General features: G+C 34.1%; 1 protein-coding gene across 1 annotated transcript in view; it reads left to right on the forward strand.

Moving 5' to 3' along the window:
- Positions 1-4,019, forward strand: part of LOC135220951 (rhodanese domain-containing protein CG4456-like) — a 30,456-nt gene extending 26,437 nt beyond the window's left edge. The window contains exon 5 of the mRNA XM_064258604.1: positions 1,985-4,019. Coding sequence (XP_064114674.1) covers positions 1,985-2,057 — 73 coding nt within the window. The 3' untranslated portion in view covers positions 2,058-4,019. The remainder of the gene's footprint in view (positions 1-1,984) is intronic.
- The last annotated feature ends 11,398 nt before the right edge of the window (positions 4,020-15,417 follow it).

Raw genomic sequence — 15,417 nt, forward strand, 5'->3', positions numbered from 1 at the left:
ATAGTGAATTTAGCCTTTATGTATTTTCAGACAATTCAAATTTTTCTTTCAAAACTCCAAGAGCTTTATGTATCTTTTAGTTGTTGTTGCTTGACCACAAATCCATCACTCATACATATTTTTGTCTTTTTGCTAGTATACAGAAGAAGACTTTAAGTATATCTGTGAATGTGCTTCATGAATCCATAGCTCTTCATCATTCAATGACTTCATTTTCCTTGTTTTTGCAGGGCTATAGACAGCTAAGCAGAATTACGAGATTTTGGCATTTTTACAATTGCCTTACAGTATTCAAGTCTCTCGACACATTCCATTTATCTCATTTTATTTCACTTAAGCCATTTATTCTCTTCAGTTCACATTCTTCATCATCAAAGTGACAATTGAATTAGTGCAAAGTATATCATTCACTATAGGACTAACAACAACATTTTGAAGGGTCATTAACGAGAACTGTTGTAAATACATTGCTTTCTTTTTTAAGGAAATATGATTTCCTTTCAGCTAGCAAGTTCAAGTGTTTTATTGGAAATTTATTGTTATTATTTTTTCTTGATATGTTGTGTTTATAGTTTTGAAGAGTTGACTAGTTGATGAGGGCTGCCTAGTTAAGTGATTTCTGAAATAAGATATTTAGATTCAGCTAATATATGCATCAAAATCCCTTATAATGAGCACCCTTGTGACTAAAGGGTTGCCAGTTATTTGAGATGTCCTTAAAATGCTATGCAGTCATTTTGCCATTCATATAGATAAGTAATACTTATTTTCAGTTTTATCATTGAATAATTCCTATGTTCACCCAAACATCAGCTATGATGGTATTTTGACGAGTGCTTAAATTCATACTCTAGTAGTTCAGCAGATGACAGACACACACATACAGAAAAATACTGAAATTATATGCTTCCTGCATTACACAAACATCAAGGAAGAGAGAGAAAGTTCACTGTAGCATAGTTTAACACTATACATGGTACATATGCATACAGGCTGGTTGTAGTTTGGTACAATTGGCTGTTTGTCAGTCAGGATCAGTAGGTTTATTTGTTTGCTTGAGAAAAAAATTAATATAAAGAGAGAAAAATCTTGTACATGGAAGGGCAAGAACCAAATGTTGAAATTTGGCATTTTTCTAGAAAGAAATAAACATTCACTCTCTCCCTTGTCCCATCCATTTCTGTTTCTACTTTCATTATCCTTAGGGTCAAATCAAGAAGTAGTCCTTAACTGCTTTCAGCATCTGTCATGGAGAATATTACATAAAATAAAAGAATTATATATAATACATGCACATGTGTAAATAATATAATTAAGAAACTAATTAAATACATAATTAACTACCACTACCATGTCATCTACTATGTTGAAAACATCAGGATGCAAAGTGTACCTTCATATGCATGTGCAATTGTGTGTGTATTTTGGCAAGGGATATTGGCATTGATGACCTTTGGTGTTAGGATGCCAAGGAACTTTATCATATCAAATCTTCTTTCCCTCCCACACTATGAGCGCAACTTGCACCAGCCTGCATGTGTTAGATATATCTTACTTGGTACAACAGTCCAATATTTTCTTTGATGTCATTTACACTTCTCATATTAGTGAAAAAAATTTCTATTTCTGTTTCTCCACTTTATGCTTTTAACTTTTCTTTAGGAAAGGAGAGCAAAGGCAGGAAGCATAGGCATGCAAGAATAGAGATTATGCAGTTTATTATTATTGTGAAGGATTAGTTTATCCAGACCTCTGAGCCTAAAGTACAAGATGATGTAGTGACTATCAGCAAATACCCCAGGAAGCTGGGATTTATGTGAATAACTATGATACGAGTTTGTTTCTCAATTCCTGTTTTAGATCCAATTTCTTTTCCCCAAAAGCTAATTCATTGCCAGAAGAACATATTTCATATGTCAGATTAATTGTGGGAGCTGAACTTAAAGATGTTTGGATTTCATTCTAATCTGCTTGTATTTTTCAGGGTGTATGTTGGATCATTTGAAGACTGGATTACAAAAGGCGGCCCTGTTGTTTATCCTGAACCAGATTCTTAATGGTTTGTATTTTAGTGTATTTTTACAGGGTTTCAGTAGTTTGTAATTATATATATATATGATGTACAAATTTTTGCCTGTGAAATATTTTCTCCAATAAATATATAAATATAAATAAGACATGATTAGTAATTTATGATAACTAGTCTCCCAAGTGCAGTTTTAAAAATCAGTTGGTTAAAGAGTGAGAGAGGCAAGTTGTTCAGTTTTGGGAGATGCTGAATTTTGTTCAATGTTATTTTCATGATGTGCTGGCAGGTGCCACACATTCAGTCCTGAGTATGGCATAATTCTGCATCAAGTGATAACAGCTTTTACTTTGTGAATCTTCAACTAAATTGTGAGCAATGGTTATGGGAAATGAATGTGAATGTATGCAGTATGACTGCATTCAAGTAACCGAAGTGTTAAGAACATTATGATGTCTCCCAAATGCATTACCAGCTGCATATGATGGAGTAGCTCATCCTCCATCTTTCAAGACTTGGGCTGCACTGATCAAGCTCAGAAATACACTTTACTCGTATACAAATTGTGGAGTATTTTTAGAGTTGTTTTGGGAATAAAGTCATGGAGCATATTGTAACAGAAACCAACAGATTTGCCAATCAATTTCTAAATGAATATGTGGAAAGTTTGCCTAGAAGTTCACATGCACCAAAATGGTATGATAAAGATGTAAATAAAATTAAACTATTCGTTGCTCTACTGATTTTGCGAGGCCTTAGTTCTAAGTCAGAGACATCAGTGTATTTTTCAACAAGAGAAAGTGTCTTTTTTTTCATTAAGTAATGCGTGGGCATAGGTTTGATGTGATACAAAAATTTTTGCATTTGGTTGATAATACTACTATTGTAGATGAACCAGGAAGAAAGTTAATAAGATCAAACCATTCACTGATATTATTTTGAAAAAGTTTATGAACAATTACATTCCTAATAAGAACATCAGTAATGAGGAGTCAATATTAGGATGGAAAGTCAATCTATCAGGGGCACAACATGTACCAACTAAATGTAAGCACGTTGTTATGAAATTTTGGGAAAGTGCTATGGGCTATATTTAGAACTTTTTCATTTATGGGGTGCAGACATACCATACAATGAAAAATATATGGGTCTTCCTGTGTCTCCTAGAATTGTTTTCACTCTCATAAATGCCTCTTAGGGAAGGGATATTGTTTGTTAATGGGCAATTTTTTTTACAAGATTAGAATTAGCAGATGCACTTGAAAATGTGTACTAAATAAAAAGGGTGGTCTTAAAACAATAAAAGAAACTAAATTGAAAAAAGGTAAAAAAATAGTTGTATATCAGAATAAATCAATGGTACTAAGAATGCTAAGTAGGATGTAACTGTTCTGAGCACATTGCATGATGATTCTATGAAGAAAGTGATGACTAGGCAAGGGATGGATGTAGTAAAACCAAAAGCAGTACTAGATTAATTTACAAATTCACAATCTATCAGGTAGTCTTTTATGTAATTTTTCAGCTGGACAAAACAGGCTGAAGAAATATTATTAAGTTTTTAGTCATATGTTAGACATGTTAGTACTAAATTCTTATATAACCTACATGGTCCTTGGTGGGAAGATGATAAAACGTGAGTCTATATTGAGGCTAAAAAAAAAATTATAACAGTATATGCAGGATAACTGCCTGGTCAAGCTGTTGCAATAAGTAGACCCCCACGTCTTTTAGCAAAACCCTCTTGACTATTTGGCGGACATTTTCCTGACTATTGTCCTCCTATCCTCCTACTGTAAATAAGGAAAGGCCTCTTAGATCTTGTGCTCAGTGCTGAAAAAACAACAAAAGAAAGTAAAGCTCATGCTAGTGTAAAGACTGCAAAGTTGTTTTGTGTGTGGCTGCATGTTTCAGGGAATGGCATACAAAAGAATTTTTTTTTTTTCTTTTGTTTCATGCATGTAATCTTTGGGAAATAGAAATGCAAAATAGATTTTTTTGTCTTTTCTTATCCTACATTATTTGATATCCTATTATCTTTATACAAAAAGCAATCAGTGTAACCAAGAACATATAAAAAAATTATAAAAACTACCATGGACTAAATCACCTCTATGTGGTGAGCAAGAAAATATGACTACAGGCAGTCCCTGGCTATCGGCGGGGGTTCCGTTCTCAGTGGGGTGCTGATAAGTGAAAACCACCATTAACCAAAACTCGGCAATTTATGGCACTTATGGTGCCTAACCTTCGGGACCATGACGTTTTTACGACTTCATGGAGGGTGCAGTGACACTCCCCATGACGTATATATGTCGTCATAATTCCATAGCACAATAGGAAAGCTTGTAATGTTGGGTTATGTCTCCTATTGGTTTTTGCCGTCGTGGGTAGGTTGTACCAGCACTCACTAAGCTGCTCCTACCTTTTTTTCCAGCCAATCGTGTACATTCTTAGCTATGAGTACAGCCTCCTCATCAGTTGATGCTCAGTCATGATTGAGTTGACACACGTTTTTTATGATTTTCTTAGTTTTCTCCGATGATTTTCTTAGTTTTATTTGCATTTTTCTGCAAAACCATGAGTGAGAACATTTATATCTTTTCCGAGGAATATGTTCCTTCTGAGGAAGAGTATGAGAGTGGTGACGAGCTCTCAAGTGATGAAATAAGTGATAACGACGTGGAAGTTGGGTTTAAATATGTTGCCAACATATTTGAGGATCATTGTCCAACAATGTTGCCAGACTTTCTTGATGTTTTTTCAGGGATAAATCAAGTGCTTGGGGGATGCACTTTTCCTTACATCTGGGGATGCATATAATTTTTTTTATTTATGATAATGTGATATCTTTGATTATGGGCTAATGAGAGAACTGCATTATTTTTTCAAGAAAATCACCCAGAAAAAGGGAAAATTCATGGTTGATATGGCGAGAAGTAAAAGTAAATGTAATATATATATCTAGAGTAGGTGGTGTTCATTAAGCTCTAATATTAATTAATTGAAAAACAAATTTTGAAGTCTATATATTATATTATATAATATATATATAATATATATATATATATATATATATATATATATTCTGATAATTATACACATACATAATATCATACATACTACTACATACATAATACCATACATACTTTACATACATACATAACAGTAGTGCCTCAGGGTTTACGAAATTGAATCCGTTATCCGAAGCCGAACCTTCGTAACCTGATTTTTTCGTATATTAGAACTACGTTCTACATTTAAATTGTCTAATTCGTTCCGCAAGCCCTACAAAAACACCATAGTAAATTTTATTGTAAAGGCTAAAACTTGACCCAGTAAACATGAAATACAACAATTTTGACCAATTCAATTACTTAACGTGACCATTACTGTACCTGATAAATAAAGTGGTATTAGTGTACAGGGTACAAGAAATACTTGTGTGTACATTGTTACGGTGCGTACGTTATTAAAAATGTTGGAAATCCTTGACCTTTCGAGTGAGGTGATGTTCCGAAAGGTGGCGAAACAGAGGGGGAGGACAAACGGCAAAAAAACATGATTACTCTTAACTTTTATGAAAATACTTCAAAAAAATGGCCAAGAACACCATTAACACTAAACTTTAACGAAACTCATCAACAAATGTCAATAAAACAGTTAACCTTACTTCTTGATTCTCCCTCCATCCTTTTCCGTTTTGTTCCCATATTAAAACTCCTCCTTTCTTTCTTGTCTGGTGAACTTCAGTCAACATGTTCATTGGGGACCCATGGCTATTAACGTAAGTCATTCTAAGTTCACAGACCAACAAAACAAAGTAAACTTTACGTAGTCAAATGAAAGCGAAAATCCCACTAACATGCTTTACGTTAACAAAATGCAAACATGAATGTGAACCGAACAAATTTCCATAATGTTTTACTAGAAACGGCTGCTGCCAAAAAATGGTCCAAGGAATGGCCTTTACTTATTTAAGGCATGATGGGACAGATGCTGACCAAATATGGAGAGAAAGATCGTTATGGCGATGACTAGCGTCAGGAACCAATGGGAGAGCGGGAGGATGGTGGCGAGTTCTACTGAAGTTTGGCGGGTCGCAACCGGTTTTAAAATTGTTCCTTAGCGGCCCAGGCGAATTTTCGAACTATAACCCTTTTCGCAACCTAAATTTATTTTTGTACACAAAGCAAAAAAAAATCATCGTCTTTTGCTTTAGTAACCTGAATTTTTTGTACATAGGCAACTTTCGTATGTATAGGGGGTTTCCACTGATATATATGATATATATAATATATATATATATATGATCTATTATTAATAACTATATATATATATATATATTATGATATTGATATTATATATCTTATATATAATATAATATATATTATATATATATATATCTCTATTATATATATATATATTATATATATATATATATCTATTATATATATATATATATCTATAATATATATAATATATATATTACAATATATATATATATATCTATAGTATATATATAATACTATATAATATATATATATAATAAATAGATAATATATATATATATATCAGTGGAATCTGTCCACCTACGAAGTCCATACGGTGCGGAAATTCAGGTTTATGAAAGCAAAGATGGAAGATTTTTTTGCTTGCTTTGTTTGGACTAAAATAAATTCAGGTTGCGAAAGGGTAAACAGGTCCGAGATTCGCCCGGGCCACCGAGAACAATTTCAAAACTAGTGCGGCCGCCAACTCAGTTAGATCTTGGCCACCATCTCCCTCGCTCTCCCATTGGTTCCTGAATGGCCCCTGAGTCACCGCCGTAAAGATCCTGCTCTCCTATTGGTCAGCGTCTGTCCCATCATGGTTCTCTATGTAAAGGCAATTCCTTGACAATTTTTTGCCCCCCGGCCAGCATTATCGTAAACAATGGAATTCGTTTCATTCACATATCTTTTGTTTGTTAACGTAAATTGTGTTGGTTAGTGATTTCGCTTTCATTGTACTGTACGTTTACTTGTATCGTGTCGTGTGTTGAAATTAATTACTTAACGTTTTCCATTGGTTCATGGTTTCCCGAGGATTGTTGCTGAAGTTCACGGAAAGAAGAGGATGACTTTATATGGAGAACGAAGATGGAGATAATCAAGAAGTTTGTTGTTTTCTACCAAGTTTGTTAATGTGTTTCCTAAAGTTTTAGGGTTTAATGTTTTCCTGCCATTTTTAGATGTTTTTTGTTTTGTAAAGTTAAGGTGTTCATGTTTTCTGCCACTTTGGTCCCTCCTCCTCTGTCGTCAAACTTTTGGTCATCCCTCACTTCCGAAAGGTAAGGTTCCCAACAATTTTTGTTTAACTACATACGTTATGTACATGTACATTACAGTATTTCTTGTTACCCTGTACACCAAATACACTTTATTTACAGGTAGAGTCATTGGATATGTTTAAGGTATTGAATGGTCCAAACTGTTGTAATTTGCATTGTTTATTTGGTCAATTTAGCTTTATTATGAAATTTCACTGTGGTACTTTTTGTTTGTAGGGCTTTGGAATGAATTAGGCAATTTGCATGTAAAGCGTAGTTCTAGATATGAAAAAAAATCAGGTTGTTACGAAGGCCGCTTTGGAACGGGATTAATTTGCATACTCCTGAGGCCACTACTGTGTAATATGGTGTGTGTGTACTATATATATTATTATATATATTATATATTATATATATAATAATATATAATATAATATATATTAATTATTATATATATAATATATCTTATAATTCTATATATATATACCCGTGTACCTGTGTGTATATTATATTTCTGTATATATAGATATATCTATATGTAATATGTATATATAATATTATTATCTATATCTCCACCCTACCCTCCCTTCACACTATTCCCCTGTAATCTAATATATATATCTATAATATATATATATATATACTTTATATATATCTTATATACCAGGTCAGTTTTCCCAGGTTACGGCAGGGTGGGTTTCCGTTCTTAGAGCGACGTCGTAAGCTGCAACAATCATAAAATATCCTAAGGAAAACCTTACTTTTAATGCTTTGGGTGCTTTAAAAAACAACTATGTAAGCTGCCATTCCAACAGCATTTTTTCATCAAAAAAAACAAAACCTTCAAATCTGGATTATTTTGTATTTTTGGAGTTATATTTCTTCTGCCAGATTGGCATTGGTAAAAGCGGTCGTAACCCTGGACATTGTGCCGTTAAACCACTGGGAAATTATTTCTGATGAATAAAATTAAAAAGCGCCTTAAACCCCGGAAGAACGTCGTAAGCCAGAATCCGTCGTAATCTGGTGGGGACTGCCTTTCGGATATATATATTATATATATACTTAAGTTTCTGTCTCTCGTCTTTTGTATAAGGTTTTGTCGTGTGTGGGTGTTTTTTATTTTTTTGCTTTTCTCCTGCTTCGGTCCTTTCAGTCACCTATTTTTTACTCTGGAGTAGGTTGTCCTCTCTCAACCTAGTGTTGTTGTGTATTAGTAATTTTTTGTACAGTTTTTAAAGGTTTGTTGTCCAATTTTGTTAAATATTACACCGTTACTTTTATCAGTGACTCGTTCTTATATGTTCGTCTTTTTATCAATTTCCTCCATTCCTTGAAAACTGCATTGAAGCAATGTGAACCGCTCGGCAATAAATTATGTACACTGAGACATTGCCTTTACCCTCTCCCGCCTTGTGATTATCTGTAGGGCCTTGAGCCCCCCTTTACTAGTCTCCTACATATACATCTTCATTTAAATATATATAATAATTATCTATATATATTTAATATTATATATATTATATTATATATATATATATATATATTCTATATATCTATAATATCTAAGTATAATCTAATAATATATATGATATAATCTAATATATATCTATATAGACTATATACATATATAATATATATAGTACCAATATATTATATAATATATATTTATATAATATATATATATAAATCGAATATACATTAATATATATTAATATTATATATATATTATATAATTTAATATATATATATATAATATATATATATAATATTATTATGTATATATCTTATTTACAATATATATATTATCTTATATATAATCATATATGTTATCTATCTATTCTTATAATATACTCTATCTATGTATGGTACTTATATTACCACCGCACATAGTATACAGTGGGCCCCTACGTATTTGCAGGGGAGGATGGTTGTCATCAGACCCCCCCCCCACCCCCACCCAATAGTTCTAGCCTCCGCAAATAGTTGGAACCCCCCTTTTTAAAACCCTAAATAAAAAATGCTGAAAAAACAGTCCTATTTTCTTGTTATTCAAAAACTTGAGAAAAAACCCACCCACTAAAAACAAAATTTTCTTACCTTTCATTTTTTTAATAGTTTTAGATCACAAAAAGTGTATTTTATGAATGAAAATTGATAAAAAAAACAGGATTTTCTGATATTTTCCCATAAAAAAGAAAAATACCACGAATAGGCAAAATTTTCTGCAAAATAATGGGGGGAAATGTTCCTGAGAGAAATCCACGAATGCGGGTGAGTATGCGAATCCAGGAAACATTGAATATCAATATATATAATATATCTATATATATATAATTATAAATATCTATATAATATAATATACATATATATACAACTGTTACGAAGTGGACCAAGTATCTGGTTACCTTGGCATCAATTATTACCATCAGCCAAAAGCCCAAACACCTGAAACCCTCATAAACACGTTTTAACGACTGAATACCCCACTAAAGGCAACCAGGTGATCCCTTAACACTTACCAGTTATTGCAGAAAATCATACTAAGGTTCATCAAAAAACACAGGTGTGAGGGTAAGTCCTTGTAAGTAATTAAATTAAGTCAAAGGGGGGGGGCGGGGGGGGGGGGGAATCCACTCCTCCATCACCAACTTTCAAAAACTCTAGTATTTCCCTGATTTCAGAAGTCTAAGTACTTCCCATGGTTTCTAAAAAGTTCACTTCAATAAATTGAAGGAAAAGCAAATTTCAATTACCACTCTATGTCTTCTCCTTAACATGAATAAAATAATCATAATTTATACCATTAATTTATAACTGGTGTAATGAACTAAAGAAAAGAACACTTATAAAAACAATTTTAAAAAAAAAAAAAAAAATACCAAAAAACTTTAAACTTATTATTAAAAATTTCAAAATTTATAAGTGAAATTCACAATATCAGGGAAAATTAACTGTACTTGAAAACAACGTAAAGTTTTAATTAATCTTGAATCAAATTAAGTAAAATTAAATAAAAATTGAATTTATCACAAAATTTCAAGAAAAAATTAATTCAAATCAAAATTTCAAAAGGTTGTTAGGGCAATAATTGAAAATTTGAAAGTTAATTGTCACAAATTCGGCTAAACAACAACATAAAACTTGAAAAGATTCTAAGTAAATGCAAACTAAAATTCACAAGTGTTTTAAATTTAATTAAATGTGGGTGCAACATGGATAAAGCAATGAAAATAACTATGTCAATTAAAATTGTGAATGCAAACTGAAAATATAAAACAAAAACAAGACCACACTTCAATAAGAAAATGAATAAATGCACAAAAACAATGGAACAGACACAAACACAAAAAACATATCAGCAAGGCAATGTGTAAAAGTGGTAAACATCTTTTTCATAACACTGTAACCAACAGTTTTTTACCAAATAACCTTCTTAACAGGACAACAGGTTCCTATCAATTAGTTAGTTAAAACACACTGCCCTATCCCATTATTAGTTTATTCACTGTTCCTAAACAATTAATTAGTTGCAACTAATAAAAATATAACACACTTTGTAACCTTTTTTGGTAATCACCGAACCTTCTTTTTCTTCTCTTGTAAATTACCACTTTCACAAAAAACAACGGCGGCCGTTTACGAAATGTTTGTTCAGATTCCACAAAAGAAATTCAAATAAACTAATAAAATTCTAAGAAATATAAAATATACAATTCTCACAATTATGAGTGACCAAATTTACGTTACGTTAAATTTAATCCTTCGATGTCGAGTGAAGAGAGAGAGAGAGATCTAACTGCCTCTAGGTCTTAAGATCCGAATGTGTCTTCCCTTGCCTTAGGGGAATTGGGCTAGGCAGATGACAAATAACGTTCTGGGTACGCAAAGCTTGCTCGAAAGTTTCTGAAAATCTGACGCAATCTTTACATAAAGAAATTGAGTAACATGCACGTGGTACCTCGCAAATACTATACCCGTTACAAGACAAGACTGCCCTCAAACAGATTTACGTACCCCGGATTGAAACGGAGGGTTAAACGATAATTAAGATTTTGGACATGGTTTTTGGATGGACCACGTAAAAAAAGAGTCGAGCTCATTATCAAACGCGGCTGAACAGAGCAGGGACGCAAACGGATCTCGCAGACTCTAATTTCAAAGTGCTGACATCAAAAGTTAAAAAACATTTGGCAGCTTTGAAAAGACAAGGATCTTCTCTCTTTACGTTAGATTTATTTTATTTTCTTTTTACAAGACGTTAATGCGAAATTCTGAACACAACATTTTAAAACATCCTATTCTAAGCTATCTATGGAATCTGAAAAAAATGTTTGCACAATCTACATGACATTTGTCCAAAGGGGGAAAGGGAAAAAATGCATTTTGGAAAGTAGCAATTATATAATATACCTCCCCCCAGAAGATTTTGTTATCACAGGTGGTGAATCCAACGATTGCGCAAACGAGATAAATAATCAGCAAATTACATTGTTTTTGCCCACTAATGTCGCTGACTCTTAAGGTTAATACTGTTGCAGGCACAAAGACTCACTGGTCAGTCTTTGATTATGATTTTTGTTCATTTTCTGGATAAATGAACGTGGATTGTGATCAGAAAAACACTACAATTTCTTCAGTTCCTATAGGTCTATTCACATCACCTTCAAATTTTTTCAATGCGGTGGATTAAGGCTAAAGTTTCCTCCTTCTCAATTGTCGAATAATACTTTCTGATGTTTTTTTTCCAAAGTTTGTAGACATGAAGCATACAGGATGGTCGATATTATTTTCATCTTTCTTGAAGTAGAACAGCTCCAACACCACAGTCTGACCGCATCAACTTGTATCAAACAAAATTTCTTGGTTCGAAGTCTGGAGCTTGAAGTACTGGTCTTGCAAAGTTAAAATGGCTTTTAACCATTTCATCAAAGGTATTCATTGCACCCTCTGGAGTTGTCCAAATAAAACTTAGCTTTTGGGTGACTAGTTCAAGTCCTGTCAAGGGGAGCCTTCTAAGCTACGGCTGAGAAATTTGGGCAAAAACGACGATAGAAACCTACCAGCCATCCCCAAAAATCTCTGTAGCTGTTTTCCTCATGGTAGTAGGTGGGGTATAGCCTTACGGATACCTTCTACATTAGCATTTACTGGAGCAAGAAGGCCTTTCCCAACTTCAAACCAAGATACCTGTACAGGTTGCCTTTCCAAACTCACTCTTCTCTAGGTTTGACTGTTAATCCTGCGTTCTTGTAGTTTTCTTGAAAAACTTTCTTCAGAATCTTCAGTATGTTTCTTCCCAACGTTGTAGAGTAAATCCACTATGTCCATCTAGGTATACACCTACTCCCTTCTATTGATCCTAACAGTTGATCCATCACTCGTTTGGAAATGTTTGCGGGTGCATTCATCAGACCAAACGGCGAAAACAGTATACTGAATATAGTCCAAAAGGAGTAATAAAAGCTGACAGCCAAGCTTCGCATTCTCATCTAACGGGTGAATTTGACTGAATAAATCCCTTTCAACAAGTACTTAGCTCTTGGCAAACCAAACTTGGCTTTGCCCAAATATTATCCAACAAAAAAAGGGGTAACGTTGATCTATAAAGAGGCAAAGGACATAATTATCAGCCACACTGATAGAATTCAGCCTTCCATTAATAATCCAGTACCACATCCTAAATGAACCATCTGGTTTCTTTGCACTAACACACATGGAAAGAAAACTAAAGTGACTTGAAACTGGGTTTCTGCTATCCATGTTGCAGCAAATACTCCAACTTCCTTCTTCAAAAACCATCTCGATGATACGGGGTGATAAGGCGTAGGCCTTTCTTTGCTTGAAAAGGTTTTGATCCATTCTTTGAATCTTGATTTCATGCTTGGTCAGATCCAGTACGTCCTAGGCAACATCTGAAAAGATTTCTGGCAAAACTTCTAATTTACGGTCACTTTAAGTCCTCACCTTGTTTCAAAACACTCAGATGTTTCAGTTTGTCCTCCTCCAAATTTTTCCAAAATTGAAAGAATTGTTTCATCTTGTCGTGCCAGCTCCCAATTCGTAGCCCATCATCGTCCTTTCTTTAGTAAAGAAAAGTTGTCTGGGTTGACTGACCACAAGTTTCAGTTTTAGTTTCTGAAAAGAAATAAGGTTTCAAGAGGTTCACATTGTCTTCATTCCTTTGTCTTTTTTCTTCTTTCTTTCTGGGTGTTTCCAATCACATAAGTTCTATCACTTAACTTCTGAATTATCTTGTAAGGACCTCTTGAAAAGTTTATTAGTGAGGGGAAAACTCTCTTGACAGGTAAGCAACCCTAACACTTGTTGACCAACAACTAAAACTTCTTAGCTTAGTCGTTAGCAATCAAATCTTCCTTTTCATTTTCTCTTGACTCTTTTATTTTCAAAGTTTTATTTCTAAAGAGAATTTTTCTAATCTCTTTTTTCAACCTCTTCCTTAAGTTTCTTCACATACTCTGCTTGGCTTTCCTCTTGAGTTTTCTTCCCCAATTTTCTGCTGCAAAATCTTCAATTGGTCCTCTCACTTCTGCTTCCAAAAAACAAATCATCTCATTAGGTGAACCATCCCATACTTTCTTGGAGTAAGCACTCCTAACTTCAAACAAACATTAACATGGTTAAAACCAACATCCCATTCTCTTCCTGACTCATAAACAATACTTTGTCAGGCATACTTTTCAATGTCTGGTGGAAACCTTTCCAAGGCAAACCTTGATTTTCTTTTGATGAATAGGCAGTGGATAACTGGTTTTGTTTACCAACAGTCCTAACCAAACTTCAATCACATTCCTGGAATAAACTTTGAAGGTAAAGTTTGTTCCTCTGTCACTTTTGTACTATTTCTGGTATACAAAACTTTGGAGAAAAAACCCAAAAGAATTTCTCAGCAAAACTAACCTTGGCAGATGTGCTTTCTAACATGGGATTGTTTTCTGGATACCTTGTCACTGGGACCACATTTAATGTCAACAAATACTCATTTCCTTCTTTGTCTTCGGCAATGGTCCAAACCATATCAAATAATCCAACTTTGGCTAAAGGGTTTCTCTCCTCTAACTCTATAGGTTTGTAGGGGGCTTTCTTGATGGTTTCACTTGATTCGTTTTTCCAGCTATCTGGCAGGTATGGACACTCACGACCATAACCTGCTAACATCTCTTGTTGCAAGTCCAGGCCAGAAAAAATAATTTTTCATGATCTTCTCCAACAGTCTTCCTGAGTTCCCATATTTGTCCAGACCTTCATGAGCTAGCTGCAATCACTTTGCTTTCTCCAATGAAATATGGAATCAAAATTTGATGATATTCGCCCCATACCAGCATTCCTCCTGGTATATCGTAGGTCTTATACTTCCCTCATCAGCAAACCTTGCCTTCAGATAGTAAACAGGTAAGGGTGTTGTTGCAATCTTCTTCTCGATCAACCCTCTTGAAGAACAAATCAGTTAACGATGCATTCCTTCTTCTGCAAAGTCCATCAGCTTCTCTTCCTGTCTACCTTGACCACTTCAAAAGGTTGAATTCTTCAATGATCTGCTAACTCATCTACTGTTAGTTTTCACTACTGTCCTTTCAGCAAACAACTTTGACTACTCGGAGTCTCTTCAGGAAACATCAGGTTCTTTCTTCTTCGTCGTTCCGTTTCTTCTTCATCTTCTTGGGCGGAAATCTCTTCCATGGTACAGCACTATGGGAAACTTCCCACTTCCCTGGAATAACATTCTTCTAAGCACAAAGATCCTTCACTTGATCCTTTTCTTGGGTGTGTAAATCCTCAGTTTTCTTCACTTACCAGTCGTAGGTCCTCTTCCATACTTCTGGAGGTAGTTACACAACTAGGAAAACAGGTGGGGGTTTATTCTTTTCCTCCAACTCTTTCTGTAGGACCTTAATCCTCAATTGTTTGTTTGTGTTCCCAACTACAGGACAAGGCAATAAATGGCACACCCAACCAACTTCATATCCCCAACAGAAACATGTATAGACCTTCCCACAGCTAGTGAGTCCTTTACAGCAAAAATCAACATTCCCTGTCACCAATTCACCAATGAACAAGG

The sequence above is a fragment of the Macrobrachium nipponense genome, chromosome 2 (genome assembly GCF_015104395.2).
Source record: "Macrobrachium nipponense isolate FS-2020 chromosome 2, ASM1510439v2, whole genome shotgun sequence".
In the NCBI taxonomy this organism is placed as follows: Eukaryota; Metazoa; Arthropoda; class Malacostraca; order Decapoda; family Palaemonidae; genus Macrobrachium; species Macrobrachium nipponense.